This window comes from Musa acuminata, chromosome BXJ3-2 (assembly GCF_036884655.1).
Source record: "Musa acuminata AAA Group cultivar baxijiao chromosome BXJ3-2, Cavendish_Baxijiao_AAA, whole genome shotgun sequence".
NCBI lineage: Eukaryota > Viridiplantae > Streptophyta > Magnoliopsida > Zingiberales > Musaceae > Musa > Musa acuminata.
The window spans coordinates 31,177,585-31,205,150 of record NC_088350.1 but is presented as its reverse complement, the minus strand read 5'-3'; the positions used below and the strand labels follow the sequence as shown (position 1 = coordinate 31,205,150).

Here is a 27,566-nt window from a genome sequence, read left to right as displayed (position 1 = left end):
ATTTATTTATTATGAAAATAATAAAAAATCATAATTATGATGATGATGATGATGATAATAATTAGTTCATAAAAATTAAATAAAATATTATAACAAATGAAGCGTTGAAAATGATTAAAAAAATTAGTATTTGATTAAATATCTTATATAATAACCATGAGAACCTTTTAATATTATGAGTTTTCCTTATAATTCCGACAAAGCGAGTCTCGGACGCAACATTGCCTTTGGGGTCCACTCAAATGCCCTTTTTTAATTTGTTTTTAATGTAAAATTAAATGTGATTAATTATAGGAAAAAAAAAACGATAAGAATCCCACTGGTGACGGAGAAGACTCGAAATCTTCTGTGCAGAGATCCATGCAAACTCGCAAACACCTGGTGATGGGCTTCCGACCAAATGCCGCCTACCGTGCGGTGGTCTCGTTAATTTTGCCGTCCTAGATTTCGCCTTCATCGTTTCCCGTCTTGGAAAAATTCGAGATCGATCGCTTTCAATTCGGCTTCGAATCGGTGATCGAGGGTTTGAGGCTGGAATCGGCTACCGGATTCGGGGATTAAGGTGGAAATTTGATCCGGGATTCACCGCTGGAAACGATTTGAAGAGATTTGGGGTACTTCTGAAGGTCCCTTTGGAGGAGGAAGAGGAGATGAAGGTCGCGGTGGGCAGCCCTGGGACTTGGAGCGGGCTACTTCTGCGGGTCGGGCAGTGCGCGTTTGCCGGGGCTTCCATCGGGGTGATGCTCTCCGCTTTTGGATTCTCCAGCTACACCGCTTTCTGGTAGCAACCCTCGAATCCCTTGCTTTATTGATCTGATATCGTTCGTGCATTGTTCAGCTTGTCAGAATTGATGTCTTCTTGGGACATTTATGATTAATTTACATAACCTTTGTTTGTGATCTGCATTCGTTACTTGTTCTGCAGTTCTATATTTCTACTATTTTGGTTTGCGGTAGAAGTTAATAGGCTGTAATATAGCATTTACTACAAGAAACCTATATGTGCGGGTTGTTCTTGTCAACAGTGGAGATGTTTTATTAGAGTCGAACAACGAACTAGAAAATTTGATGGCCTCATGAGATTAATCTAGATATGCATACAGAATATTTTTCATAATATATCTTAATGCTTCTTATTACCGAAAGACTCTTTCTTTCTTCTTTTTTCCTCCTTTTGGGGCAAGGTTGGAAGGTACCGCCTACCTTGTTGGATATTTTTTTTGACTGTGATTTGCCTGTTTCGTTCCCTGCATGTTTTGTGGTACCTGACAATTGAATTTTGTCACAGCTGATAGTGTATGTATAGATGTCTAGAAGATTGTTACTAAATGATTCAGGTGGAAACAAATTGAACTTCCATTAAGTGTTGGCACTCTGGTAGTAGGTGTGTATCCTCTTCTGTTAAAACAAGTATTATCTGGAATTTGTAGTGGTTTGCAGAGATAGGATAACTCGAGAATATTGTTGTCTTTGGATGTTACTTCTTCGATCAAGGCTGGAACAGAGAATGGATAAACAAGCAAAATGAAAATGCATTAATTGTTCAAACAACCACATAAATACAGTGTCAGAGACCAAACGTTTGTGCCTGATTTTGTTGAAAGAAATATTCCCTACCATCGTTTTCTGATATTTTTTAATTATCATTAATGGTCAAATCAGGCAGGATGATGCAACACAAGAGAGTATTAGTATATACATGTATAACATGGTCAATGGCTTTCGTGAAACCCACCTTTTCCCATAAGATGTCAGATATCTTTTTTATTTGCAAGTGGGATATTTGATAACGCAATATTAGTGGGTACCCATAAAAGCTCCATCGTTCTCATTTCTTAATTTAGTTGAAGGATAACATATTTGGTGCCGGTATCTCGATTTTCACATTTCAAATGAATGCATACTTATGGATTGAAACAATAGTTCTCATAGGCATTTTAGAGGGACCAATTTGGTCGCAACTTAAACTACAATGCCACTAGATTGAATGAATAAACAATCTTGACATGATATGGACTAGTGTGTATATTTAGAATTTTAGATAAAAGATAAGTATGATGTCACTGGCTACCATTATCTACTTAATTTTGAGCCATGTATACGTCCTTACACTTACATGCATGCTCTGGTTAACTGAAATTTTATGCTTGATATATTAGGTTTAAGAACTACTCAGGAGTTCTTACCTTATAGCCTGTGGGGGCCACAATTTTATCCATTTATTGATTCGAGCACAATCTACTATGTGTAATACCTGCTTATGTTAGGCTTTGTATCCCCTGTCTGCGAAATGTTTAATAGCCAATTATCATGTTGTGTTCATAACATTAGTTAGTGTTTATTTGTTGATATCATGCCTATAAGTGCTCTATTAATGTTTCACCTCGAAAATGTGATTTCAAGAACTCTATAGTTTATCTTTTAAGAGTTTGTCGAGAATAGGGGGCTCTCTTCTAAATCCAGGCAAGAAAACAATAGAAATAAAAAGAACCCACAATCCATGACTTGATCTATGACTTTATCTAGAATGCAGCCCTTTGAGATTTGTCCTGATCTTGACAACATTTGCCAATAGTTGTAAGCTCAGCTATAAAAGGCTTCTTCATCATCGAAATTGTGCCAGGCAGTATATTATACGTTAGAGATAATTAAAATTATCGCAATTTATTTGTTGAAAAGTTCGATTGGTGCTCAAAATACCCTATGATGTTTCTGAACCTCATGTTGAATAAAATTCTGACAGCAGCTTTTGCATGCAGCTATTTGGTTGCTTCTATGGCACTACAAATTTTGTGGAGCTTTGGGCTCCTATGTCTTGATTTACATGCTCTGAAGTTCAAAAGAGATTTGCATAATCCTTTGCTAGTAAGCTTGTTTGTAGTTGGTGACTGGGTAAGTTCTTTTCATCCTTTTGTTCTATTTGTCTTTTTTTTTTTTCTTCTCTATTTGTCATCATTATGCCTGAAACTCAAGTGCAGTGCATCAACAGTAATGACAGAAGAACTTAAGTGCCACATTCTGTAGAATATAGAGATTCTTTTCTTTTCTTTATTTACTACCATTTAAAGAAGCTGAACTGTGAGCGTTCTGCTTGGTTTATGGCATTTAAAAGTTCTAATTGCCTCACCTTTTTCCAATTTCTTTTTTTTTTGTTACATCCAGTTTAGACAAGTCTGGAAACCAGAACCTGTAAAATGTGAAGAACATTAAGAACCATCAATTTCCCCGAATGGTTCCTGAAATCAAAGGATCATTTTACAGTTTCATTCATCCATGTTGTTTCCCTTTTGTTGTGGGTTAATATATTTTCTTCAATTGTTTTAATGACTAGAATTAGTTGGTGGGGTTGTGTACCTGAGTCATCCGAGCTCAGAAGCTTGGATCAGAAGTGCAGAAAAGTTCCAAGTTATTATAAGTATCAAAGCTGGTTGACTTAATCTGAAAGTTATCCTTTTTGAAATATGCTAAATGTCTCCATGTGCATCGCTCGTTAGTGGAAGCACATCTTCATCGCATTCATTTTCAACTCTCCTTAATCCGTGCTGTCCCTTAACAACGTTGTTGATTATAAGGTCTTTTGTTCTCCTACTTATCACAGAGTACAAATTAGAACTACTCATAGATTTAAACAGGTATCCTAATTTGATGCAGGTAACAGCGACACTCACACTTGCAGCCGCGTGCTCTTCAGCTGGTGTGGTTGTTCTGTTCGTGAGCGATGTGCATTTCTGCAAAAAGTATCCTCAACTCTCATGTGGCATGTACCAAATCTCCATTGCAATGGCTTTCATCACATGGTTGTTGGTTGCCAAATCTTCCCTGGTAATGTTTTGGATCCTGGCATCTGGTTGACATAAACTGTTTACGCTTTCCTTGGTGACTGAAGTTTCTGTAAAACAAACGGCACTCGGTACAATGTTTGTTCTCATTTTTGTTTCCCAGGGGAGATGGTGTTAAATCTGTAATGCATTTCTCAAATTATAATGATTTGATGAGCTCTACCATAGCAGTTTACCATTGTTGATTTATCCTCTTTCTTTACCAATGGAATGATAAAATTGACCATGGAATGAATAAAATTGGCAGTATGGACATTATCTTAAGATTTAGGGAATATAGGTTATATGAATGCCCTTAGAAGCAGAGGTGATTAAACATCACTGTAAGGATATATTAGCATGACAATGACTAGATTTAGGGTATCCATGAACACTGGAGAATTATTGTAGTTAGTCCAAAGATGTTAGATATAAAGACTAGTATGGCTAAATAGTTTAAGTACCCATAACTAAGGCTTGGAATTTAGCTTAACGATAGTGGCGGTAATAGATGGACATTGTCGCGTTACACCATAATTGTAATTTCATAATATGCTTTCAATTCTCCACCTATTAAGACAAGATGTATGGATGATATATGCTTTCAATTTAATTCTTGAATAATCATTTTTTATTTTTTATTTTTCTTTTCATAGTGTTATTCTATCTTTTAGGATGAAATATGCCTAATTTTATTCATGAATAGTCATTTCCTATTTTCAATTTCTACTATGATATCAAATTATGATGATGACTTTGTCTATTAGGACAAGATATATCTTCGAGAAGGATGAGATATGCTTTCAATTTTATTCACAAATAGTCATTTTTTAGTTTTTGTCTCTACTCTAATATCAAATTACGGTGTTGACTATATCTATTAGAGCAAAATATGCCTTCAAGTAGGATGGGGTATGCCTCCAATTCTTTTCATAAAGTCATTTCTTATTTTTCGTTTCTACTCTGATATTAAATTATGATGTTGACTTTTATCTTTTAGGAGAAGATGTGCTTTAAGAAGGATGGGATATGCCTCCAATTCTATTCATGAATAATCATCTCTTACTTTTCTTTCACTTATGCTCTTATATCATTTTGTTATAATATAATAAATCCTTCTAGTAGATAATGATCCATCATATATTTTTTTCTTCAATTTAGTCGCCACAGGAATAGACAGATACAATTCACGTGAATCAAATGATAAAAAGACGAGGCATCATAGATTTTATTTTATTTTCCTTCTCCAGGAATACTATTTCTTTCATTTTTCATCTTTCGGACAAAGAAAAGGCAAATGGAGGACGAAAGGTTCCCTACAGGTCCTATTTGAGGGGTCCTTAGAACCCAATAAGAAGTCACCATTCTGTACCACTTGTCCCATCATCTAAAGATTCTTCACTTTATTTTAGCAATTATAACACGGTTCAAAGCCAATCACGTCATGGGTCAGCATGCTTCACGTGTGTACTGCTGCCACTTGGCTGGTTTCTTCCGAGCCTAGTCGTATCCATTTCATGATCGGAGAGACTCATTTGGCTCCTTCCGGAGATGGGAGAACAAACCTTTGCATCATTGACGGAGATGCTGGAAGTTCTTTCGATGATCAAGCTCGAATCACCTAAATCTTTGAAGTTGGTAGTAAGAACAACTTACCATCATTTGCAGCAGTAGACTTACAGGAAATAGAAATCGCTAATCTGGAGGAGAGAGCAGTATTTCTCTCACTAAATCTCTCATTTTAGTAGGCAGCCGCCGGAGTTGGAGGAACCATGTCGGTCGGTGGCGGGATAGGAGTTCAAGTCGTTCTTCTCCACTCGCGTTGAAGGCTTTTCAACCATATCCATTCGGCGGGCTATATTATGACGGTGCATTGGTTCAAGCTAATTAAGTATTTATTTTTAACTATTCATAGCATTTCAATCCCTATATTTTACAGAGTTATATTGATATATTTATAATTATGAAAATAAAACATGTATGTTTATATTTATCCTAACATTATTAACAGTTTTATTAATAAAAATATAAAATAAAAAGATAATTTTAATATTGTAACGAACGATACGAATGAAATATGAGGATTACTCAAACAACTGTATCGACGTCGACATAGATGTAAAGTGACATTACTCGATAATTATGTCGACGTCCATGCAAATATAGAGTGGTCCTCACCTTTCTCGTTGCTCTTCTTATCCACAACAGTCATTTATGATCCTAGCAATGTCGTCATTCGTCATTGCTAACTGAAATATTAAAATTATTTTTTTTATATTTTTATTAGTAAAATCAGTAACATTAGTGTAAATAGATATAGATATTTCGCTTTCATAACTATAAAGATATCAATATAAAATTTTAAAGTACAAAGATCATCAAAATATTAAAGATAACTAATTATAAAGATAACTGTCGGTGGCAGGAGAGGAGTTCAGAGTCGTTTTCTCCACTCGGCGGGCCATAATATGCCTCTCTTTTGCTTGTCCTGACAGAGACAAGTCCAGCAAATGTAATACTCGAGACCACAAAGATTGAGACTGAAATGTTCTTAGAAAAATGCTGACAAAAAATTGGGGACCCTCGAGAATTGTAAAGACGAATATTGATTCAAGGATGGAGTTTAACCAGTGACAATGTCTCGACTCAACTTTGAAGTTAGATGTCAAGTTAGCCACTTATTACTCTCTCAGATTTCGTCCCTACAAAAACATACTCGAATTGAATAGTAGAAAAATGTTCTCATTAAGCTTACGCAACTTATTACACTTCAAAGAGACGCAAGAGAAAGAAAAATACAGAATCACACACAAACGTTCTTTACACAAAGCAGGACTTACACTTGCAAACCAATACAAAAGCAGACATACAATGACAGGAGCAAACTAGTGGAGTATGCTTGCAAGAGTGGGGGCAGGAGAAGGAAACAGGCACACGAAACATTCATGACGACTCTACATGACAATGGCAGGCTTCAGAATGCTGGATTTTATCTCCTTGTGTGGGAGCACAACACCTCCGTTACTGTAAACCTCATCGCACACATGCACATCCTCACCGAGAATGGTCATATTCTCGACCCTCGCCCACTGCCCCACCGTGGAGTGCCACCCGATGATGCTGCTGGAGATGCACGAGTGCTTCTTGATGCGGGCGGCCCTCATCACCGTGCACCTCGACAGCCTCACTCCGTCCTCCACCACGCATCCCGGGCCGATGGCAACATCCGGACCGATGAGGCACCCTTCTCCAATTACAGCACTCTCGTGCACCAACACATTCCCCACGATGTGTGGGCCGACGGCTAGCTTGTATGGTTTTCTCCTCCGTATGGCCTCCAAGTAGAGCCTCAAGCCTGTGATGTAGTCCTTCGGCTGCCCGATATCCATCCAGAAACCTGGGAGGACCATGGCGTGGAGCTTTTGATCCGCTGCGATCTTCGGGAACACCTCCTTCTCGATTGACGTCGGCTTGAGTTCGATGCGGTCCAACACATATGGGTTCAACAAGTAAATTCCAGCATTGATCTTGTTTCCCACGAATGTTTGTGGCTTTTCCACGAATCTATCAACCTTTCCGGATTCCTCCTCCATGACAACAACACCATACTTGGATGGCTCCTCAACCTGTCAGAAAAGATGAGATTCTTGCGGGGAAGCCGGTAACATAAGGTACCGTAGCCAGGAGTACTGTACCTTGGTCACCATGATCGTTGCCTCGCTGCCACGGGATTTATGGAACCGGATCAGTTCAGCAAATGGGTACTCGCTGATGACATCGCTGTTGAGGACGAAGAAGGGCTCACCAGAACCATCTATTAGCTTGTCCCTGGCTAGAGCCAGGGGACCAGCTGTTCCCAGTGGCTCGGTTTCTTGTGAGCAGGTGATCTTGATGCCAAGCTTGCTCTCAAAATCCTTCAAGAAGTTGAGCATCACCTGCAGGGAGAGATGGGCTGGAGCAAGTGGGAGCACAGAAACGGAAGATGATCCGATGAAGCATGAGAAAGAAAGGTGGGTGTACCTCTGGTTGATAATTGATGGCCAGAACGACTTCGGTCACTCCTACATCCTTCAAAGCTTCGATCTAACCACAGGCGTGGCAGAATTGGTTAGAAGAGACAGCTTCGATCGAATCTGTCTTGCACAGTTTGCTTTATGAAGGCTACGCTACTTAAATTTGTCATAAACCAACAAAGGAATCAAAGTAATCGAAAGAAAAAATTGGCCATGAAAATAAACTATAATTCCATTCTTCAAATGGCATTCACCAATTTGAAGATTTATATTCATGTTGCTGAAAATTGAATCTTAGTTTCCACACAGGGAATGAGACCACTCCATGACTAGGATGGTGAGCTTATGTTATCGATCGATCCAGAGAGAAAATTAGACTTGTAGTACCATAGTGTTGGGTCCTTTTCTTCTCGTGCATAGAGGAATTTGTGTGCACAAAGGATATATACCTGATGCAGGATCATTGGTTTATTAGCGAAGTCAACCAGTGGCTTCGGAACACTGAGCGTCAAAGGACGGAGACGGGTGCCAAATCCTCCAACGAGAATGAGCGCTTTCATGGTGGAGAGCTTCCCCTTTCCTCTGTCGATCAAATGACAGAAATTAGAATCGCAGAGAGAACTACTTAAAGGGCAAAATAATGCAGGCAGGAGCACATCTATGCAACTCTCTATTCTGACGTGTGAGAGTGATAGGCAGCTTGTCCACAGGGGACCCACAAGGCTACTGAAAGTTGCAGACTCGTGTCCATTAAGACTCAGAGCAATGAACTGTGGAGATAAGGATCCAAATATCTATCTTGACCCCCCACCCTCCCAAAAAAACCATACTACAAAATGAGAGCTGTGATCGATTTTTTGCAGAGTGGCCACAGAAGCACAATGCAGATGTCAATTGAAGTGTAAACCTCAGTGTTTTTGAGGATACAATTGCTGCTATCACACTATCAGATCAACAACAGCTGATTCCATCTGATACGCATATGAATCCAACAACTAAAGAACCAAAGCTGTAATCTTCCTTATTGTTTCCTGGTGTTGTTCCCAGCATTATGCAGTAACTTCTATCCATCAAAAGTGGGATTTTTACATTGATTTGTAGCGGTCATGCGATCCTCATTAAGCTCGCAATCATTTGCCACATCCGAGAAGAAGTTTAGAAGGAAAACAGGGTTTCTCCACGGAAAAGGGCAGAGATCAGAGAATGGGTTCGACAGATCCAGCAAAATCGTCGAAGAAAAGGACTCTGTTGCGTTGAAAATGACATCTTGAACTCAGAAAACAACCGAAAAACCACCAAACAAATGAAAGCTGAAGAACCTCTAATTCTAAATCAAGACTTATACAATCAACACGGCGATTTATCTGATTAACCGCTACCTTACGGATCCACAGGGGAGAACGGCTGCAGCAACCAAATCTCCTCGAGAGATCAAAGGGAACGCAGAGGAACAAGATTAGAAGCTAAATCCAGCGCGTAATTGAAGCAAAAGTGAGCAAAATGCGATTAAAGCGGAGGAAATGACGGGATTCTTACAGCGACAGAGACGTGAATTCAGGCGAGATCCGATCTCTTGTCCGCCCGCTTCTTTTATTGTTGCTTGACGAGGGAAGAGGAGGAAGAAGAGAAGAGGAAAAAGGGTGCTTATTATTATTATTATTATTGTTAATCCAATTATATTACAGCTTAGCTGGCGTCGAGGAGGAGCCGACGCGCTTCATTTTTATAGTCTCAGCCCGGCAGTAAAATATTTTTCCTTTTATTTTAGGAGAATATTCAATATTTTTTCGTCCAACTCAGATTCAGGCTTCTCATTGGTTGACAGATCTGGACCCCATGTCTGGGGCGCCATGGGAGAGATCGATCGATAGATCTCAGTGGACCCCGACGCGTCCTTTTCTGGTGCCTCTCATTGGTGCCAGCGTCGGGGTCCGCCATGATAATGACATCTTGCTAACGTCATGCTCGAGGCTCCTAGTGGAGCGATCACGTCCTTATTGTGGTTGGTGGCTCGATCGAGACACACGAGACAGCGCCGATGATTGATCCTAGGATTCCGCTCGTTTATTTAAATCGAACCAAAAAATTATTTTGATTTGATTACTATAAAACAAAATCTTTTAATTATTACTTTATAATTTTCGGAGGACATATAATTCAAATCTAGATTAAAAAAACGTTTACTTAGGAGGAACATAAATGTGAATTTTAATCTTTAATTAAATAAAATAAAGTGCCACATGCATCGTCCTAAGTTCGTTCGTCAACCAAATCGTCTACTTGTGTGCACTAAATCACGCATTAACTCGCGGCATGTAATTGCTCGTGTGTGTCGACGATGGCGAAAGCAATCGTCTCTGTTCTTCTTCTTCTTCTTACACCCACCCACCGACTCATGGATGGGTTGGTCGATCTGGCTGGACTTGTGAAAGACTAACATCGAGGCCAATCTTGTCTATGCCCTACCAATATAATAATCTAACTCGAGCGTTTCATTTATTGGATTCGTGCCCATTAAATTAGATTAGACGCAGATTGGGCTACGGGTTCGATCCAACACAATTATCATGTGGTCTTGATAGTGTATGTAATCTCGAGGCAATAGCAATGTGTATACGTGCGGATTCATATAACCTAATAGATCTGAGAAGTTAGATTATCAAATCACTTCACGGGATCATGTGTCTCGATCAGATTGTCATGCTAAATTAAAAGCTAAGATATGTACGACCTTGAGTAGGTACTACTCGATCATGAAATAAACCTAAGATATGCCACTGGTTGATTTGAGATTGTTTTAGCTCAACAATCACCCAAGTCAAGCCCGATATAAAGTTCAGTAATTGGTTTAAAAAGGTTTATTATGTTGGGGCTGTTATTTAGAAAGTTGGATTAATTTTGTTTTAATGAGATATTTTATATGAGATTAATGATGTAACATAATGAGTTAGGTATGATACTGTTGATGTCATTTCATACATGTCATGATATGAGTGATACGCATATATTTTTGTTGAATGTTACCATGCATATGCATGATGATAATAAGATAAACTGGTTTTTAGTTCCAAAATCTCCACATAGTAGAAACTACGAGTTAATCAGTGAATCGAGTCTTATATCCATTCGCTAAGCATGATTCACTATTCATGCTTGACCTCAATTTCAATTAAACCATCCACGATTTGGACCCAATCGATGCTGAGTCGGTCAAAATCACACTGAACCGGCTTGAACTGATCTGTTAGCAAACTCAACCGGTCACAAATAACCTGAACCGACAATAACCAATCTAAACCAAATCTCAATTGGTCTGAATCGACCATAAATAAACCCAATTAGGCCTGGATTCTGGATTAATAAGTCTGAACCGACAACATTTGAGCTCAATTCACACGAACCATCGTCCTGCACATTATGATACTCGACCGAAGCCATCGAAAGTGACCATGATTAGGCCTGAATCAGACCCGGTCGAATTGGGCCGCCCAGTAAGCTACGCACACTGTTCTTATAGATTTATCTCCACATTCATGCCAACTTATTCCAAACCACAGTTCTTCTGCAAAGCTTAATGTTGGAGTCAACCGAGGTAGACTCATTCCAAGATTGACTAATCCGCAGCGGTCCTTAATCGTAATTATATATGTGCGCATGGCTTCATCAAAATGGGGCTCCACCTTGACCACGTAAAGGTCGTCGATCACACGGAATACATAACGAGCCCACCATTGACGTGTTCTTAATAATGATTTGTCAGTTTAATTTCTTTTTTCGCATGTTGGTCAGCATATCTACCAAGTTGGAAGTTGGAAGGACATAAAAAGCTTCAAGTTAGAACAAACAACGAGGGTAATAAAATTATGGGAGGAGATGGTATTTCCTTCAAACACGAAGCCATTCTTCACTATGGGCTCAGTTTCCAGTTGGGATTGTGAGAAGCAGTCGTTGGAGGTTGCTGCTGCTTCTCTTTCTTCGGTCAGTGGACCGTCGCATGAGTCGAAGAATCAGCTGGTACATGCTGCGTTTGTTTACCCGTGAAAGAGCAGGTATTCATGATCTCATGCTTACGTTTATACGCTCATCCCTCTCTCTCTCTCTTTCTATCTTCTTTGGCAGTCACCTTTTTATAACTCTTGATGATTAGTTTGGTAGCAATTGGATCACGCTACAGATAAAAAGGCAAGTCTTCAGCCAGGATGCCATGCCTCTCTGCTTCTGCTCGTCAACACACAAAAATGAGATCTCTTATCTTTCTAGGCTTCTTGGCAGCAGCTATTCAGGTCAACGCCCAGCAAGGTAAGTATATAATCAAAATTGTGTTTTTCCAACGGATTAAACTTGATTTTCTTTTTCGTATTCAAAAAATAATTATGTTATATCATAGTGTTTTCTTTTTTCCTTTTAGAGCAATTACAGTGTTGTTATTGCCGTCTCATCATGTCTTGCAATATGGTAGATCATCTCTCTGCCCCAGCCAGAGGGTTGGAGTTTTCCATCTCTTTTTCCATACTAATTAGCTTTGATAATTATTTCGTGTATGATTGATTGAAAATGTCAAAACCTTTAACTTCTCTATATGAAAATAAGATCAAATCCTACTACTTCTCTAGATAAATCCTCCTAATAATTTTGTGATTTTTTTCTACAGGCTTTTTGCTTTAAGAAAATTTGAGTCATTTCTCGATGGTAATTTTCTCTGTATAATTCGGCAGGCTTCTTGAGCATAGACTGTGGCATGGAGGAAGATTCCAGTTACAACGACACCGCCACCGGCATCGTATACGTGCCGGACGCCAAATACATCGACTCGGGATCGAACCACAAAATTTCCAAGACTTACATGGACGCCACTACTCCAGCACAGGCCGAGACGCTGCGAAGCTTCCCAGATGGAGATCGCAATTGCTACACCATCGACGGAATAAACCAAGGAGAGAAGTACCTCATACGAGCTCTCTTCTTCCATGGCAATTACGATGGAGTGACTCCGGTTGCATTTGACCTTCATCTCGGGGTGAACACTTGGCAACGAGTGAATATTACTGAACCAACGGTGTCACCTCGGGTCGAGATCTTGACTGTCGCTCAGCAGGATTATTTCTCAGTTTGTCTGGTGAACATTGGTTCTGGTACTCCATTCATTTCTGCGCTTGAGGTGAGGCGTATCGATGTCGCAGATGTTTACAAGGACGATGTGAATCAGTCCGACTCTCTTGTTCTCGTTGGTAGGCTGAATATGGGGGCTGCTGCTGCTGCTAAAAAAATCATAAGGTTAGTGTTAGACTCGATCTCCAAGTCCTTATCAAGTATATGAAACAGCAAAAGAAAAGTAAAAGCAGGACGAGCTATTTCTTCCTCCTCTGTCCTATGCTCTCGTGAATCAATTAAGCACAACTCTGTTAGCTCCCCGAATTCGCACTAAGAATTCCTTCCTGCAATCTGAATGCTCTTGTCCGATCTCGTGAATGTTTGTGGTTGCGTACACATGTGTACAGGTATCCAGATGACGCCTACGATCGCAAGTGGGAGAGCTTTTCCTCTCCACCTCAATGGTCAGAGATAAATTCCTCGCAGCCGATTCAGAGGAGCCCAGGAGATGCCTTCCAAGTGCCTGCTGCTGTGATGGCCACCGCCGTGACGCCAAAAGATAACACTTCTTTGCAGTTCTACCTACCCTCGGAAGCCGGAGCCATCCGTCCGGTGTACTACATATACATGCACTTCGCGGACTTCGACCCCCTCAGCCAGACGGAGACGAGAAGGTTTGATGTGTATGTGAACGGCCAGCTAAAAGGGAGCAGCGTCAAACCGGAGTACCTCCTGTCGACTCATTTAAACATCACGTCTGAGCTCGGAACGGCGATCCGGTACGATTTTAGCTTGAACAGTACGAGCGGCTCGACCCTTCCCCCCATCCTCAATGCGGTAGAGGTCCACACCACTCTAACACTTCCCGACACAGCAACCGACAAAGATGACGGTACTTAATCTTGGCTTCCATTTTAGATTTAATGTTGTACCTATTATTTTTTGTCGTTCTTATCGAAATAATATGTGAGAAAACTATGGATTCCGAAACTTGGATCACAGGCATCTATGCTCGTCATATTGTCTGTGAAACTATTTGGTCCATAAATAGTTAAGAGTGATCCTATATTTTAAAGCATGAAATAAATGAGCCAATTATTTTTTTGCATGTTTCCCTTGTGAAAATGGCAGTGGATGCTATGATGAAGCTGAAGGATATGTATAAAATGACCACATGGCAAGGAGATCCATGCTCTCCGGAAAAGTATAGATGGAGTGAAGTAAGTTGTACCATCTCAGCCTCTGAACCCCCGAGGATCTCATCCTTGTAAGTTCCCTGATTTATGTGACACCCAGAAAGCCTCTTCTTGTTGATAATCTAAAAGAAAAGATAGATTTTTGTTACTTGTACCAAATAGTTCATCTCTCTCTATGCAGAAATCTTTCTTCTCATCGGCTGAGTGGTTCGATACCGACTGTTCTAGGAAAACTCACCGCCATTAAATCATTGTGAGTGCAAAATTCCTTTCATCAATGGCCAATTTGAATTTTATGAGCTTATACTGTGGTAGGGAAATGCTGTCATGTGGTTGATCCAGAAAGAACAGGACTTTAAGCCATCTTTGTTTAGTTTCCATCTGTTAGTCTTATGAACATCTTGCAGGTCAGAAACAATTCACCAGAGTCGTAATAGAACATGACACCAACAGCAAGAATAGTGTGTTGCTGGAAATGTTCTCTTGAGCAACGAAATGCATTGTATTTCATATACTATATGGCTTGTCACTATCCTTTTTGTTCCAGGGACTTATCTTACAATGAGTTCACAGGGTCGATACCAAATTTCCTGGCTTCTATGCTGTCTCTTAGCATGCTGTAAGCGTTTGGTAGTCTCTTGGACAAACTCGAGCGTTTTGCTGGGATTTCTTTGATGGTTCAGAGTTTTCTTTTTCATGCAGAAATTTGTCACACAACCAGCTCAGTGGGTCCATATCTGCTGCTCTCCATGATAGAAAACAAAATGGCTCACTTGATTTAGAGTATGCTTCAACAATTTAAGCACCAGTTCTTGAGCAGTGATGGTGCCTTTGCATCTAATATGAGTTTTATTCTTCTGCAAGAACTGACGGTAATCCTCGTCTGTGCCCATACGGGGCTACGTGCAATTTTGTGGAGGAGAAGAAGAGCAAGAAGTTTGCAACGCCTGTTATTGTGTTGATTGTAATTATTGGAGCAGTCCTCGTAGTGTTACTGATAGTATTATCGGTGTACTTGGCAAAGAGAAGACAACAGAGCACTCGACGATGTAAGTTATAATCTAATAATCTTCTACAAATAAGGTAGTAGCATCACCATACCTAACTGCATTGGATTCTTGGTGCTACCTGCTCCCCCACAAGTACATTTCTTCTATATAAGTTCTATATTGTTTATCTTACCTTTTCAGGTTTTAATATATCGATGCGTTCGTGCTCGGTGCACCTTACATTGGTACGTTGTGCATTGCCGTCGGTTGCTTACATTTCGTTGTATGTATCATGCAGCGCAAGCGCCCAAGAGCCCGCTAAAGTTGGATGAATTAAAGGCCATGGAAGATAAACCAGTTGGAGTCGACAGTCATCAGTTCACGTACGAGGAGTTGAAGAACATCACCAATAACTTTGGGAGGGTTTTGGGCAAAGGGGGATTCGGGACCGTTTACTACGGTCGATTACCGGACGATGGAACGGAAGTGGCAGTCAAAATTAGTTCCCGATACGCCGCCGCCGCAGAAGCGACGACTTGGTCGTCCACGTCCCAGACATCTGATTCTATGATGGACGGCACCAAGGAATTTTTGGCCGAGGCATGTCATTCAATACTAGTATGCGATGGCGATTTTTAACGTAATGATTCTTTTATTCTGGTTTTGGTTGAGGTTTCTTGCAGGCATCGGTTCTATCAAGAATTCATCACAGAAACTTGGTGGGTTTGGTTGGATTCTGCAAGGACAACAAAGTTCTTGGAGTTGTTTATGAGTACGTAGCCCAAGGAAGCCTCAGGGATAATCTTTCAGGTACCAAGATACCGAAAATGAACAAAAAATCATTTCAAGTTGGAGTTGTTTAAGGCAGATCTTTCCAGGGAATATATTGTCAAATAATGGAATTGCCAAGCTTGATCATGTTGTTCACTAATTTTGCATCGGTGTAATAGATTTCTTGTTGGAACATGAAGCAGATGAACTGTTTTTCAGGTTGCAACATAGATTAGTATTTTCTTGTATATATGAAAGTCTTGTGTAATCTTATACATTACAGAGTTCATTTATTTTTGTTTCAGAGAAAGCTGGTGGAGGAGGCTTAAATTGGAGACAACGTCTTCGGATTGCGATTGAAACTGCGTCAGGTTAATCTCACAGTAAGTACTATCGCCACAACTCTTGAACTATGTAGCTAATGATCAGGCTACAAACAGGGTTGGAGTATTTGCACAAGGGATGCAGACCACCCGTCATTCATCGAGATGTGAAGACCAGCAACATTCTCTTAGATCACAACCTGGAAGCCAAAATCGCAGACTTTGGGCTATCCAAAACTTTCCAAACTGATGCCAACACTCATGTCTCTACTGACGTGGTCGTAGGCACACCAGGATACGTAGATCCAGAGTAAGTTCTGCTTTCGATATTGAGCTTTGTCAGCTCGACTAATGTCGATCGATCATATTAAATTCTAATGTATGCTTCGTTTCAGGTACCATAACACATACCAACTGAACGAGAAAAGTGATGTATACAGCTTTGGAGTTGTTCTTCTGGAACTCGTGACAGGGCTGCCCCCTGTGTTGAGGTACCCAGAAAGCGGTCACATAGTGCAATGGGTGCGGCAGAGGCTAACCAAAGCGGACATCAGTGAAGTTGTGGATTCAAGACTGGAAGGGCAATATGATATCAACTCTATCGTAAAGGTGATAGATATAGCTATGAGTTGTATCAACACGGATGGAAGTAAGAGGCCGACTATGTCTGAAGTGGTGATGCAGTTGAAGGAGAGTCTGCAAGTAGAGGCGAGTCAAGAGAGAGGTAATAGCAATGGCAATTTCGTGGAGGGAGTTTACAAGAGTCCGAGTGTCTCAGTTGAGATGGGACGTTTAGACATGGCAAATACCGTAAGCGGTCCAATGGCAAGATAGTGGCATCGAAATGCATGGATGCCATTTTGTGGAAGAAGACTATATGGTGGTGCACGATGTCTTGCATTATTTATAATTCATTTTGCTAGTCTCAGTGCCCTGAATGTGGCCATGGAAAACGAGATTGTTTATTTGGTGTTGTGAAGGCTTTGGGTCGATGGATCAAGATTAATGATCCTTCTTTGAAATTGGAATGCGATCGTTTTGTCCGGATTTGTGTTGAGATTGATTTATCTTTCTCCACTCCCATCAATTGGTAGTTTTAGATTTGCTTGTACGAAAACCACCCTTCAATCTGCCTTCAGCCACAAGCTCTTGGAGTGCCTTGTTCAAGTGGCTAAGAGGCGGAGGTTGGGCGTCAAGAGGTCAGTTGCCCTCAGCAGCGAGGTCACCCCTCTGATGTCCGCTGTGCAACCTTCCACTATCGAGCATGCCCGGTCGGAGGAGGAAAGGGAGGTTGTCACCGTCACCGTAGAATTGATTAATCGTATGTTCAATCTCATCCCTTTACATTCCTTGAGTCGGTTTACTTGGTTGGCTAGTGATAGTCTTAAGAGGATCACGGATTGCAGCTCTTAGGGGTCTTCGTTTGGTTGCTTGGGATAAGATTATCCTTTCCAAGCATAAAGGTGGCTTAGATATTAAAGATTTATATTTGATGAGTCTGTTTTGTAGGTTCAATCTGGACTTTTATAGATTTATATTTATACGTGTTCTCTGCTTATAAAATAGTACATAAGGGACGAGTATTTTTCGACAAACATGTATGGTGTTCTTTTGCTGCCAAACTACGATGCAGAATTGCTTTGCCAAGCTTTCGGTTGTCGAGGCACTCGTCATTGCTTTTCTATAATAAACTCTTCTTTTTGTGTAAAAGATTTCACTCTATTCTGCCCTCCGCGAACGTCCTAAATAACAATATCGTAATTTGATCACGTGAATTCTAGTTGCAACTTCTAAGAAATTTATGATCCCTTCTAAGAAATTGATCCAACATACTTAAGTCTAAATTAAAAATAATCATTACAATTATATTTGTGCTATTTCTTTTAGCATATGTAGGCCATTGGTCTTAGAATCCCAAACAATCAAGTTAATTACGGGTTGAAAAATCGAGCCTAATAATTCAATCCACAAGATGGTGAGCATCCGCAAACTTCGTCCCATATTGACTTGACGGTGAACTTTTGATTCATGGCATAGTTTATGATAGAACATACGCTATGACTATTTTAAACTCTCTTTAAATCTTTAAATATTTTGATTAATGATTGATGTGAAGGTAAACTGTGGAAACAACCACTGCACGTATAATTTTCAACAATACGTGTGACATTTCAAATATTTATAAAAACTCATAAAAGTGACATCCTTGATTGATAATTTTTTTTTGGAACATTAAGTAAATGTGAGTGATTTAAGTGGATTTTTTTTTCTTTGATTATTCTTTCAAAGAATAGACAATGAAAGTGGGTCAAGTCAATTAATCCTTTTTTTAATGATTATGACACAATTTATGATATGCACTATTTCAAACTCTATTTAAAACTCTACATCCTTTGGTTAATGATTGATGTGAATGTAAACCGTGAATATTTTAAATATTTATAAAAAAATCATTAAAGTGATGTCCTTTGTTGATAATTTTTTTTTTGGTTATTCTTTTATAGAATAGACAAAGTAGTCGGGTCAATTCAATGATAGTGATTGAGTATATTTCTCTTTATATTTTTAAAAAGTCAATGAACCTCAATAAGTTTTCCCGCTTTATAATGACGAAATTAGCCTCTTGGAAAGACGAGTAGATGATTGATGATGTATTTAATGTTTGATAATTTTACTAAAAATAATAATAGGAATTATTATAACTGTACAAATTTATTGGGCTTGCTCTGCATTAGATCATTAAATTTTTATATTTGCTTTTCCTAGAAGTCTTGTTACAAATATTTGAAACTCCCGATTAAATCTCTACATCCTCATATAAAGATTGATGTCGATATAAGGTGTGGAAATAGCTACTGTTTCAAATAGCAAATGACAGTGATTTAAAGTAGCATTTTTCTTTGATGTCTATTCAGTGAATACATATATTCTACGCAACACGACGGAGTGTCTCTCTCATTTTTTTCGAATCACATCCAGAAATTTTATAATGTCATGCCACATAACTAATCTTATAATATGATCATATGAGTCTATTAGGAGCTTCCAAATCAAGATCACAATCGATTGAATCATTCAACACAGTTAAGTATATAACAATGATATAAGTGATTTTTTTTTTATTTTCTTCATTCAAGAATTAGATAATTCATTGGTCAAGTAAACGATTGTGATTCATAATAGCTTTCCTTGATTCCCTTTTATGAATGAATTATTTGACACGACACACAATTTTTACTATAAATTTCATGTCACATAAAAAGATGTGATAGTTGATAAAAAGGATAAGCGATTTAATAATCCATTTGATAAACGATTTGGAGTTAATACCAATAAGAAGAAGCTTGCGATTTCTAATATACTAATGGGAAGCTTGCAACTCCTTTAAAAGATTAGACAAATTAATTGGAGCTTATAATTGTATTTATCTTCTGAAATAATAATAATAATAATAATAATAATAATAATAATAATAATAATAATAATTGGGTCAAGTAAATAATTGCATTTTTAAGTAATTTTTTTCTTGTCTTTTCGGTGAATGGATTTCTCCTAGACAATATGATGGATCATCCTATTGACTTAAAAAATTCTAATGACAAACAAGACTTAAATATTTTAGATCAATATTTTAAATTTCACAAAATTAATAAGTTAATTATCTCAACAAATTGGATCTCGACGACATTGATATATTTAAGTTGTATTATTGCTTTGTTAATGGAAGACACTCAGTAATGATAAATCATTAATCTTTATTAGATAATCTAATTGATACCTTTGTAATTTTCAAGTTATCTTTATATGAATCTAAGTTTAAAATTTGAATATATGTGTATCATAAGATATATTAATCATAAATTTAAAATTATTATATAATTATCTAATACGTAATCGGTTGGAAGCTAACATCTTGTAGAACTATGTGAAGGGTATGCTTAACAATTGCTCCTTAGGTGCTTAAATTAGTAATCCAAGAGGAATCTAGGTAAAATTATGTGTTCTTAAATTATTTGAGAAAATTTTTAGAAATACATCTAAGACCTTTTTACAGGTGCATTGAAATTAAGGGAGGAATTAATCTAAACAAAATAGTTATATGAAATCGTTAGATATTACTTAATTGATTATCACTCATGTGAATTAGACGAAAGAGTTGAGTAATGCATTAAATTAGAAGTTATAAAAAATTAGATTGTGACATACATCCCAATCCAATTAACCTATATACAAAACGAATTAAATTTAAAAAGCACTAGAGACACAAAATAGAAGAAGTCAAAGTAAGGATGTACAATTTCTTTATCAATTTGATGGGCAATTCAAAAATAACCTTTATTGTCTCTTTTTCACATTAGTCCTCTTTAAGTTTTACAATTACAATTAGAACCATAAATTAAGAGAAAGTTAATTAGTATCCCCACTATCTTACACCCAAATGAAAAGGAAAGTGATAGATTTGTATTAGTATAAAAGGACTCGAGAAACTTTTCTCCAAGAGCATAGATTTTTATTGTTGAAAATACATATGAGAGGAGAACACAAACCAATTCTTCTACCAAGTTTATTATCCAAGTCAATGGAGGTAGACTTAGTTCAAGATTGACTAATCCTCTATGTTATTAAATATGCCACTTGATCAGTCTCTCTCTCTATATATAACCAAGTAAAACACATTATGGTGAGTGCTCCATCCGTGAAGTCTCTTAACTATGTCCGTATGCCTTTGTCAAAATAGGTCATAATCATAGTGGACTAATATTTTAATATGGGGCTCCACTTTGACTTGGTAAAGATGGCCAAACTCATTTTGTTAATTCGTAAAACAAGGAAGATGTCCAAAAGGTCCATTTTGTAAACCGCAAAGTCGTCTCAAGTAAATGGATCTTCGCAGTTAAAAAAACAACGAAGGATGGTGACATATACGAGATAAAAAATTGGAAGTAAGATCAAACGATGAGAACTATAAAAAAGCCGGAGGTTGTTGCTGTTTCTCTTTCTTGGGTCGGCAGCCTGCTTGCATAAGTTGAATTTGGTGCAGTTTGCATTTGTTTAACTGAGAAAGACCACGTATTCATGATCTCATGCATAAGTTTATACAATCATGTTGCAGGCAAGCATGAATGTATTTAACCCCTCTCTCTCTCTCTCGCGATAATGAAGTTTGGTAGCAATTGGTTGACGCTACAAATAAAAAGGGCCGGGTCTTCAACCAGGAGGCCGTGTCTCTCTGATTCTGCCCGCCCAGACACAAAAATGAGATCTCTTATCTTTCTAGGGTTCTTGGCAGCAGCGATTCAGGTTGATGCCCAGCAAGGTAATTATATAATCAAACTCGGGGTTTTTTTTTTGTTTGTATGCAGATGAAGCGTGACAAAAAATAATTATGCTATATCATAGTGTTTTTTCTTTTTTAGAGGAATTATAGTGCTGTTATTGCCGTCTCATCTTGTCTTGCAATATGGTGGATCGTCTCTCTACTCCAGTCGGAGGAGGGTTTGGAGTTTTGCATCTCTTTTTACGTACTAATTATCTTTGATAATTATTTCGTGTATGATTGATCGATAATAATTTTGTTCCTTTTACCATTTTGATGCCCAAGATTTTAAGATGCTTAAATAATGCAATGGGCTGTCTCGATTTTGTGCACGTTAGATTCCTTTGTTGGCTGTGAACTTGATGATCTTATATCTTGTTTATGTTCTATTATATGCTCCATATTTTACTTCTTTTTTTTCTTAATCTCTTTCTATTTGGCAACTTTTGAGAGTATTTTGGACATTAGAAAAGAACACGCACTGATAACAACTCAAAACAAAAGGAGATATTTGTGTGATTGAAAAAATCAAAACCTTTAACTTCTCTATATGCAAAGAAGATCAAATCGTACGACTTCTCCACGTAAATCCTCCTAATAATTTGCTTTAAGAAAATTTGAACCATATCTCAATTTGTATTTGTCTGTATGATTTCGTAGGCTTCTTGAGCATAGACTGTGGCATGGAAGGAGATTCCAGCTACAACGACACCGCCACCGGCATCGTATACGTACCGGACGCCAAATACATCGACTCGGGAGTGAACCACAAAATTTCCAAGACTTACATGGAAGCTACTGCTGCTCCGGCGCAGGCCGAGACACTACGAAGCTTCCCGAATGGATCTCGCAATTGTTACACCATCGGCGGAATAAAGCAGGGAGAAAAGTACCTCGTACGAGCTTTGTTGTTACATGGCAGTTACGATGGATTGCCCCCGGTTGTATTTGACCTTCATCTTGGGGTGAACTTTTGGCAATCAGTGAATGTTACTGATGCTTCAGTTCTACTTCAGGCCGAGATCATCACTGTCGCTCAGGAGGATTATTTCTCGGTTTGTCTGGTTAACACTAATTCTGGTACCCCTTTCATTTCTGCGCTTGAGGTGAGACAAATTAGTAGCACAGATGTTTACAGGTATGTGAATCAGACCAACTCCCTGGTGCTTGGCACTAGACTGAACATGGGGGACGCTCCGAGCATCATTAGGTGAGTGTTGTTCCTCACTGGTTCAGTGATCATGCAAGATTCTTGATTTTGAAGTCCTAATCATATGAAGCAAAAAAAATCAAGACCTTTTTCTTGTTCTCGTAAAACATCAACCTACTCTTCAATAAATTTTTTGATACAGTGAACTCTAAGACTACCGGATCGAGATAGGAGTTCATTGTTTTGTTATTTATTTTTCTTTCTCCTCTTGCTCGAGCGTTCTTCTCAATTAGCCACACTTCTTTCAGTTGACCACCGTCTCTCATGAGCACGCCATATACAGAATGAATGATCCGCAATCAGAGTGTTCTTGAGCAGACTCACGCTGTGCACAAAGGAGTTTTCATTTCTTTTTTCCTTGGTTGTAGGATCACCTGATGAACTGTTTGTTTGTGGTCGTACATATATATATAGGTACCCGGATGATGCTTATGATCGCTTGTGGACGCCCTTCTCCAATTTTCCGTACTGGTTCAACATAAGTTCCTCGGAGACGATTCAGAGAAACCCAGGAGATGAATTCCAAGTGCCTGGTGCCGTCATGGCCACCGCCGTCACGCCAAGTGATAACACTTCGTTGCTGCTTTTGATGTCCGCCAAACCGGGACCCGTCCGTCCAGAGTACTACGTCTACATGCACTTCGCGGACTTCGACGCCCCCAGCCCCAACCAGACTAGAATGTTGGACGTGTACGTGAACAACGAACTCAAAGCGAGCAACTTCCAACCGAAATATCTCCTGTCAACTCATATAAGTCTCACGTATGACCTCGGGACGGCGGTCGAGTACGACATTGACTTGAACCATTCGGGTAGCTCGACCCTTCCCCCCATCCTCAACGCGATAGAGGTCTACACCCTCCTTTCACTTCCGGACACAGCAACCTACGAAAATGATGGTAGTTTATCTTGGCTTACGCATTTAGTTTAATGTCGTGTAGTTCCTTTTTCAGCTAAGGCTTCCAGTCTTTTTCTTCGCCGAGTTGCTCTTTCTCTCTGTTTTTTTTCTGACGGCGAGACTTGATGCACAACCTTCAAAACTCGTAAGACGTGATTTCGGACTCTTTGATCTTAAATGATACATTTATAGAATGAGGTTTAGAGTATATGATATCCATGATAAACTGTTGGTGAGCGCTGTCCGAATTTAATATCTCGTCGATTAATGAGATACAAGTTTTCCATTATTTTTATGAATTCGGACTTGCCCAGCATCATGCTTCTCTTGTGAATGTGTCAGTGGATGCTATGATGAATCTGAAGAACATGTATAAAATGACCAAATGGCAAGGGGATCCATGCTCGCCGGAGAAGTTTACATGGAGTGGGATAACCTGTTCCCTCTCTAGCTTCGAACAACGCCAAAGGATCACATCCTTGTAAGTTCCCCTGTTTGTGGAAGACCCAAACCTCTTCTTATCCAATTTTTGATAACCAGGGAAAAGGTTAGATTTTGTTGCTTACACTAATTCATCTTCTTTTGCAGAAACCTATCCTCTCTTGGGCTGAATGGCACGATACCAAGCGATCTAGCAAAGCTCACTGCCATCAAATCCTTGTGAGTTTGGCCATCATTGACGATTTTGAGTTTTGTCAGCTATCACTGAACTATGGAAATACTGCCGGTGGTTGATCGAGCATGAACAGGACTTAGAGTCAGCTAGTTAATTAGAATTTCTATTTGCTACCTTCTTTCTGCTACACCGAGTAACATCTTGCAGATGAGAAACAGTCACAAGTGTACTATCGGCCTTATTTTCTCTGTTTTTGTTTCAGGGACTTATCGTATAATAATTTCACAGGTCCAATACCAAGTTTTCTAGCCAATTTGGAGTCACTTAGCATGCTGTAAGCATTTAGAAGTCTCTTGAAAACTTGAACATTCTATTTGTATAGTTCAGAATCATCTTTTTTTCATGCAGAAATTTGTCACACAACCAACTCAATGGATCTATACCTGATGATCTCTATGGCAGACAAAAGAATGGCTTATTTCTTTTAAAGTAAGTCTCATCAATTCAGACCCAAACTCATTTTCAAGTGCATTGTGAGTAACGATGATGCTTATTCCCAATGGACTCTATTCTTATGCAAGAACGGACAACAACCCTCAACTGTGCCAGCATGGGGCTACATGTAATGTTGGTGTGGACGATGAGAAAAAGAGCAAGAAGATTGCCACGCCTGTTATTGTGGCTATTGCGGTGATCGGAGCAGTTCTTGTAGCATTACTGATCCTATTTTTGGTGTACTTGGCAAAGAGAAGACGACCTAACGCTCCACGATGTAAGTTACAACCTAATAATCTTCTACAAGTACGGTAGTAGCTTCACCAAACTCGACTGCACTATATTCTTGGGTGCTACCTGCTCAACGAGTGACAGATCAAAGTACATTGTGCATTGTCATCGGTTACTTACGTTTCGTTCTATGCATCCTGCAGCGCAAACGCCCGCTAGCCAAGTAAAGTTGGAAGAATTAAAGGCCATGGAAGAAAAACCAGTTGGAGTTGACGGTCGTCGGTTCACGTACGAGGAATTGAAGAACATCACTAATAACTTTGTGAGGGTTTTGGGAAAAGGGGGATTTGGGACTGTTTATTACGGCCGATTACTGAATGGCACGGAAGTGGCAGTCAAAATTAGTTCTCGATACACCACCGCAGAGGCGATGGCTTGGTCGCCTATGTCCCAAACATCTGATTCTGCAATGGCCGGCATCAAGGAGTTTCTGGCCGAGGCATGTCATTCAATAAATACTACAGTAGAATGTGATGGCGATTTTCAACTTAATGATATATATTTTTTTGAGGTTGCAGGTATCGCTTTTATCAAGAATTCATCACAGAAACTTGGTCAGTTTGATCGGATGCTGCATGGACAACAGTGTTCTTGGTCTTGTTTATGAATATGTAGCCGAAGGAACTCTCAAGGATCATCTTTCAGGTAGCAAGACTTTCAAAACTGAGTTGCTTCAAGATAATCTTTTCACCTCCACTTTTTTCAGTGATATTGTTCATTCTGGTTTCGCAAAATCCTTACTTGCGTAACACTGCACACGAAGGGGATGAATTATGGTGCAAATGTTACTTTTGTTTCAGATAAAGCTGGCGGAGGTTTAAATTGGAGACAACGTCTTCATATTGCGATTGAAACCGCGTTAGGTTTATCCACATTCGCAACCTTCCTCTTTTACTTCTCACAGTACTATTGCCACAACTCTTGAACTATATAGCTAATGATCAAGTTACAAACAGGGTTGGAGTATCTGCACAAGGGATGCAGACCGCCCATCATTCATCGAGATGTGAAGACCAACAACATTCTCTTAGACCACAACCTGGAAGCCAAAATAGCAGACTTCGGGCTATCCAAAGCTTTCCAAACTGATGCCAGCACTCATGTCTCCACCGACGTGGTTGTAGGCACACCAGGATACGTAGATCCAGAGTAAGTTCTCCTTTCCATATTGAGCTTATCTGCTAAACCGATGTCGGTCAGATTAAGCAGTAACGTATGCTTCGTTACAGGTACCATAACACGTTCCAGCTGAACGAGAAAAGTGATGTATATAGCTTCGGAATTGTTCTTTTGGAACTCGTGACAGGGCAACCCCCTGTGTTGAGGTCCCCAGAAAGCGGTCACATAGTGCAATGGGTGCGGCAGAGGCTAACCAATGCAGACATCAGTGAAGTTGTGGATTCAAGACTGGAAGGACAATATGATATCAACTCTATCGTAAAGGTCATAGATATAGCTATGAGTTGTATCAACACAGATGGAAGTAAGAGGCCGACAATGTCTGAAGTGGTGATGCAGTTGAAGGAGAGTCTGCAAGCAGAGGCGAGTCAGGTGAGAGGTAATAGCAAGAGTTCGAACAACTCCGTTGAGATGGCACGTTTAGACGTGACAAATATCATGATTGGTCCAATGGCAAGATAGTGGCATGATCTTAGTGATTGCGTTTGTAGATGTGCATTCTGTGACCAAGTGTGCGGTGGTGCAAGATGTGGCAACTCAAGTGTCCTGTTGGCTTGCTTTGCTGTGTAATAAGATGGGAATTCTTGACAACACAATATTTTTGGATATATATATGCGTTACACAGTTTATCAGCTCCACTGAAGTTGAGTTCATGATCATATCACACTCAGCCATGTAGTGGTTCATCTGCACATAGATGTACCAATGTTTGGATGCAATCCATATGCTTATAAATAATATGTTATCATCATTTTTTAACATCTTCCATTTTTCTGTGATCATGTTTTCTACCTCCATTCTTCTCATCTCAGTCATCCTGTTATCATACACTCAAATGAAGAGGAAATTATATACGCGGATCCCCAGTCAAGGGCGAATGGTGTTCAAGATCGTCTGACAACTACGACTACGACGACTAACAAAAATATTAATTTCTGTAGGCCATCCTCAATTCATTTACCAAATCAAATAAGCATTAGTCTCTACTGGAGAAAATATATTTTGACAGAAGTCAAGTTAAAAAAATTTAGTTTAAATTATAAAGCCAATAGTCATGTGTAGTTGAAAACTTGAAACAGCAGTATATTCAAGCTTCGGAATTAAATCCCAATAAAAAAATAAAGCATACTGAATCAATGACGTTGATCAATTCCATGGTTCTGGATTTTAGTGACGCTTGCACTAATGTAATGTATAGCTCATGAATACATTAAATTCTCTATGCTGAGATATCCTCTTGGTTCTTTTTTTTAAAAAAGGAAAGATGTCCTAATTCCTACATTCTATCAATCACAAGGTGTTTCCGGTCGATGGATCTTCCAATTTGAAAGAGAAACAAGGATGCTTGTATCAGAAAA

At 39.1% G+C, this 27,566-nt stretch overlaps 4 protein-coding genes across 5 annotated transcripts; 3 read left to right on the top strand and 1 right to left on the bottom strand.

Moving 5' to 3' along the window:
• Nucleotides 1-339: 339 nt before the first annotated feature.
• LOC103975369 (CASP-like protein 5B3) lies at nt 340-4,024 on the top strand. The gene is made up of 3 exons (XM_009390320.3): nt 340-781; nt 2,760-2,892; nt 3,652-4,024. Exons 1-3 carry the CDS (start codon nt 651-653, stop codon nt 3,850-3,852), a joined length of 465 nt encoding a protein of 154 aa, XP_009388595.2. The 5' UTR covers nt 340-650; the 3' UTR covers nt 3,853-4,024.
• Nucleotides 4,025-6,539: 2,515 nt separating this feature from the next.
• LOC103975370 (probable mannose-1-phosphate guanylyltransferase 1) lies at nt 6,540-9,526 on the bottom strand. 2 transcript variants are annotated; one of them, XM_009390321.3, is made up of 5 exons: nt 9,368-9,526; nt 8,281-8,413; nt 7,839-7,901; nt 7,514-7,753; nt 6,540-7,444 (listed from the first exon to the last, which is right to left on the bottom strand). In XM_009390321.3, the coding sequence occupies exons 2-5, from the start codon at nt 8,389-8,391 to the stop codon at nt 6,773-6,775; spliced, it is 1,086 nt and encodes a 361-aa protein (XP_009388596.2). In that variant the 5' UTR covers nt 8,392-8,413; nt 9,368-9,526; the 3' UTR covers nt 6,540-6,772. The 2 variants fall into 2 exon arrangements, with proteins under 2 accessions (XP_009388596.2, XP_009388598.2); XM_009390323.3 differs by lacking the exon at nt 9,368-9,526 and adding an exon at nt 9,211-9,245.
• A 2,216-nt stretch (nt 9,527-11,742) lies between these two features.
• Nucleotides 11,743-17,244, top strand: LOC103975372 (probable LRR receptor-like serine/threonine-protein kinase At1g51860). The gene is made up of 14 exons (XM_018821377.2): nt 11,743-11,880; nt 11,979-12,130; nt 12,547-13,105; nt 13,330-13,814; nt 14,054-14,189; nt 14,300-14,371; nt 14,666-14,737; nt 14,821-14,901; nt 14,983-15,167; nt 15,406-15,707; nt 15,791-15,917; nt 16,184-16,249; nt 16,319-16,511; nt 16,597-17,244. Exons 2-14 carry the CDS (start codon nt 12,031-12,033, stop codon nt 17,033-17,035), a joined length of 2,817 nt encoding a protein of 938 aa, XP_018676922.2. The 5' UTR covers nt 11,743-11,880; nt 11,979-12,030; the 3' UTR covers nt 17,036-17,244.
• Nucleotides 17,245-21,375: 4,131 nt separating this feature from the next.
• Nucleotides 21,376-26,938, top strand: LOC135630845 (senescence-induced receptor-like serine/threonine-protein kinase). The gene is made up of 13 exons (XM_065138084.1): nt 21,376-21,518; nt 22,179-22,728; nt 23,143-23,627; nt 23,969-24,107; nt 24,215-24,286; nt 24,505-24,576; nt 24,651-24,731; nt 24,824-25,014; nt 25,172-25,467; nt 25,547-25,673; nt 25,829-25,891; nt 25,985-26,177; nt 26,258-26,938. Exons 1-13 carry the CDS (start codon nt 21,458-21,460, stop codon nt 26,667-26,669), a joined length of 2,742 nt encoding a protein of 913 aa, XP_064994156.1. The 5' UTR covers nt 21,376-21,457; the 3' UTR covers nt 26,670-26,938.
• The last annotated feature ends 628 nt before the right edge of the window (nt 26,939-27,566 follow it).

What these genes read in the sequence shown, in the direction of transcription:
- LOC103975369 (XM_009390320.3), top strand. Translation starts at nt 651, where the DNA reads ATGAAGGTCGCGGTGGGCAGCCCTGGGACTTGGAGCGGGCTACTTCTG. An exon ending in TCCAGCTACACCGCTTTCTG is followed by an intron (nt 782 to 2,759) that starts GTAGCAACCCTC and finishes TTTTGCATGCAG; the next exon opens with CTATTTGGTTGCTTCTATGG. An exon ending in TGTTTGTAGTTGGTGACTGG is followed by an intron (nt 2,893 to 3,651) that starts GTAAGTTCTTTT and finishes AATTTGATGCAG; the next exon opens with GTAACAGCGACACTCACACT.
- LOC103975370 (XM_009390321.3), bottom strand. Translation starts at nt 8,391, where the DNA reads ATGAAAGCGCTCATTCTCGTTGGAGGATTTGGCACCCGTCTCCGTCCT. An exon ending in AACCAATGATCCTGCATCAG is followed by an intron (nt 7,902 to 8,280) that starts GTATATATCCTT and finishes GCCTGTGGTTAG; the next exon opens with ATCGAAGCTTTGAAGGATGT. An exon ending in CCATCAATTATCAACCAGAG is followed by an intron (nt 7,754 to 7,838) that starts GTACACCCACCT and finishes CTCTCCCTGCAG; the next exon opens with GTGATGCTCAACTTCTTGAA.
- LOC103975372 (XM_018821377.2), top strand. Translation starts at nt 12,031, where the DNA reads ATGCCATGCCTCTCTGCTTCTGCTCGTCAACACACAAAAATGAGATCT. An exon ending in CTCACCGCCATTAAATCATT is followed by an intron (nt 14,372 to 14,665) that starts GTGAGTGCAAAA and finishes TTTTTGTTCCAG; the next exon opens with GGACTTATCTTACAATGAGT. An exon ending in CCTCAGGGATAATCTTTCAG is followed by an intron (nt 15,918 to 16,183) that starts GTACCAAGATAC and finishes TTTTTGTTTCAG; the next exon opens with AGAAAGCTGGTGGAGGAGGC.
- LOC135630845 (XM_065138084.1), top strand. Translation starts at nt 21,458, where the DNA reads ATGAGATCTCTTATCTTTCTAGGGTTCTTGGCAGCAGCGATTCAGGTT. An exon ending in GACGCTCCGAGCATCATTAG is followed by an intron (nt 22,729 to 23,142) that starts GTGAGTGTTGTT and finishes ATATATATATAG; the next exon opens with GTACCCGGATGATGCTTATG. An exon ending in AGCAACCTACGAAAATGATG is followed by an intron (nt 23,628 to 23,968) that starts GTAGTTTATCTT and finishes TGAATGTGTCAG; the next exon opens with TGGATGCTATGATGAATCTG.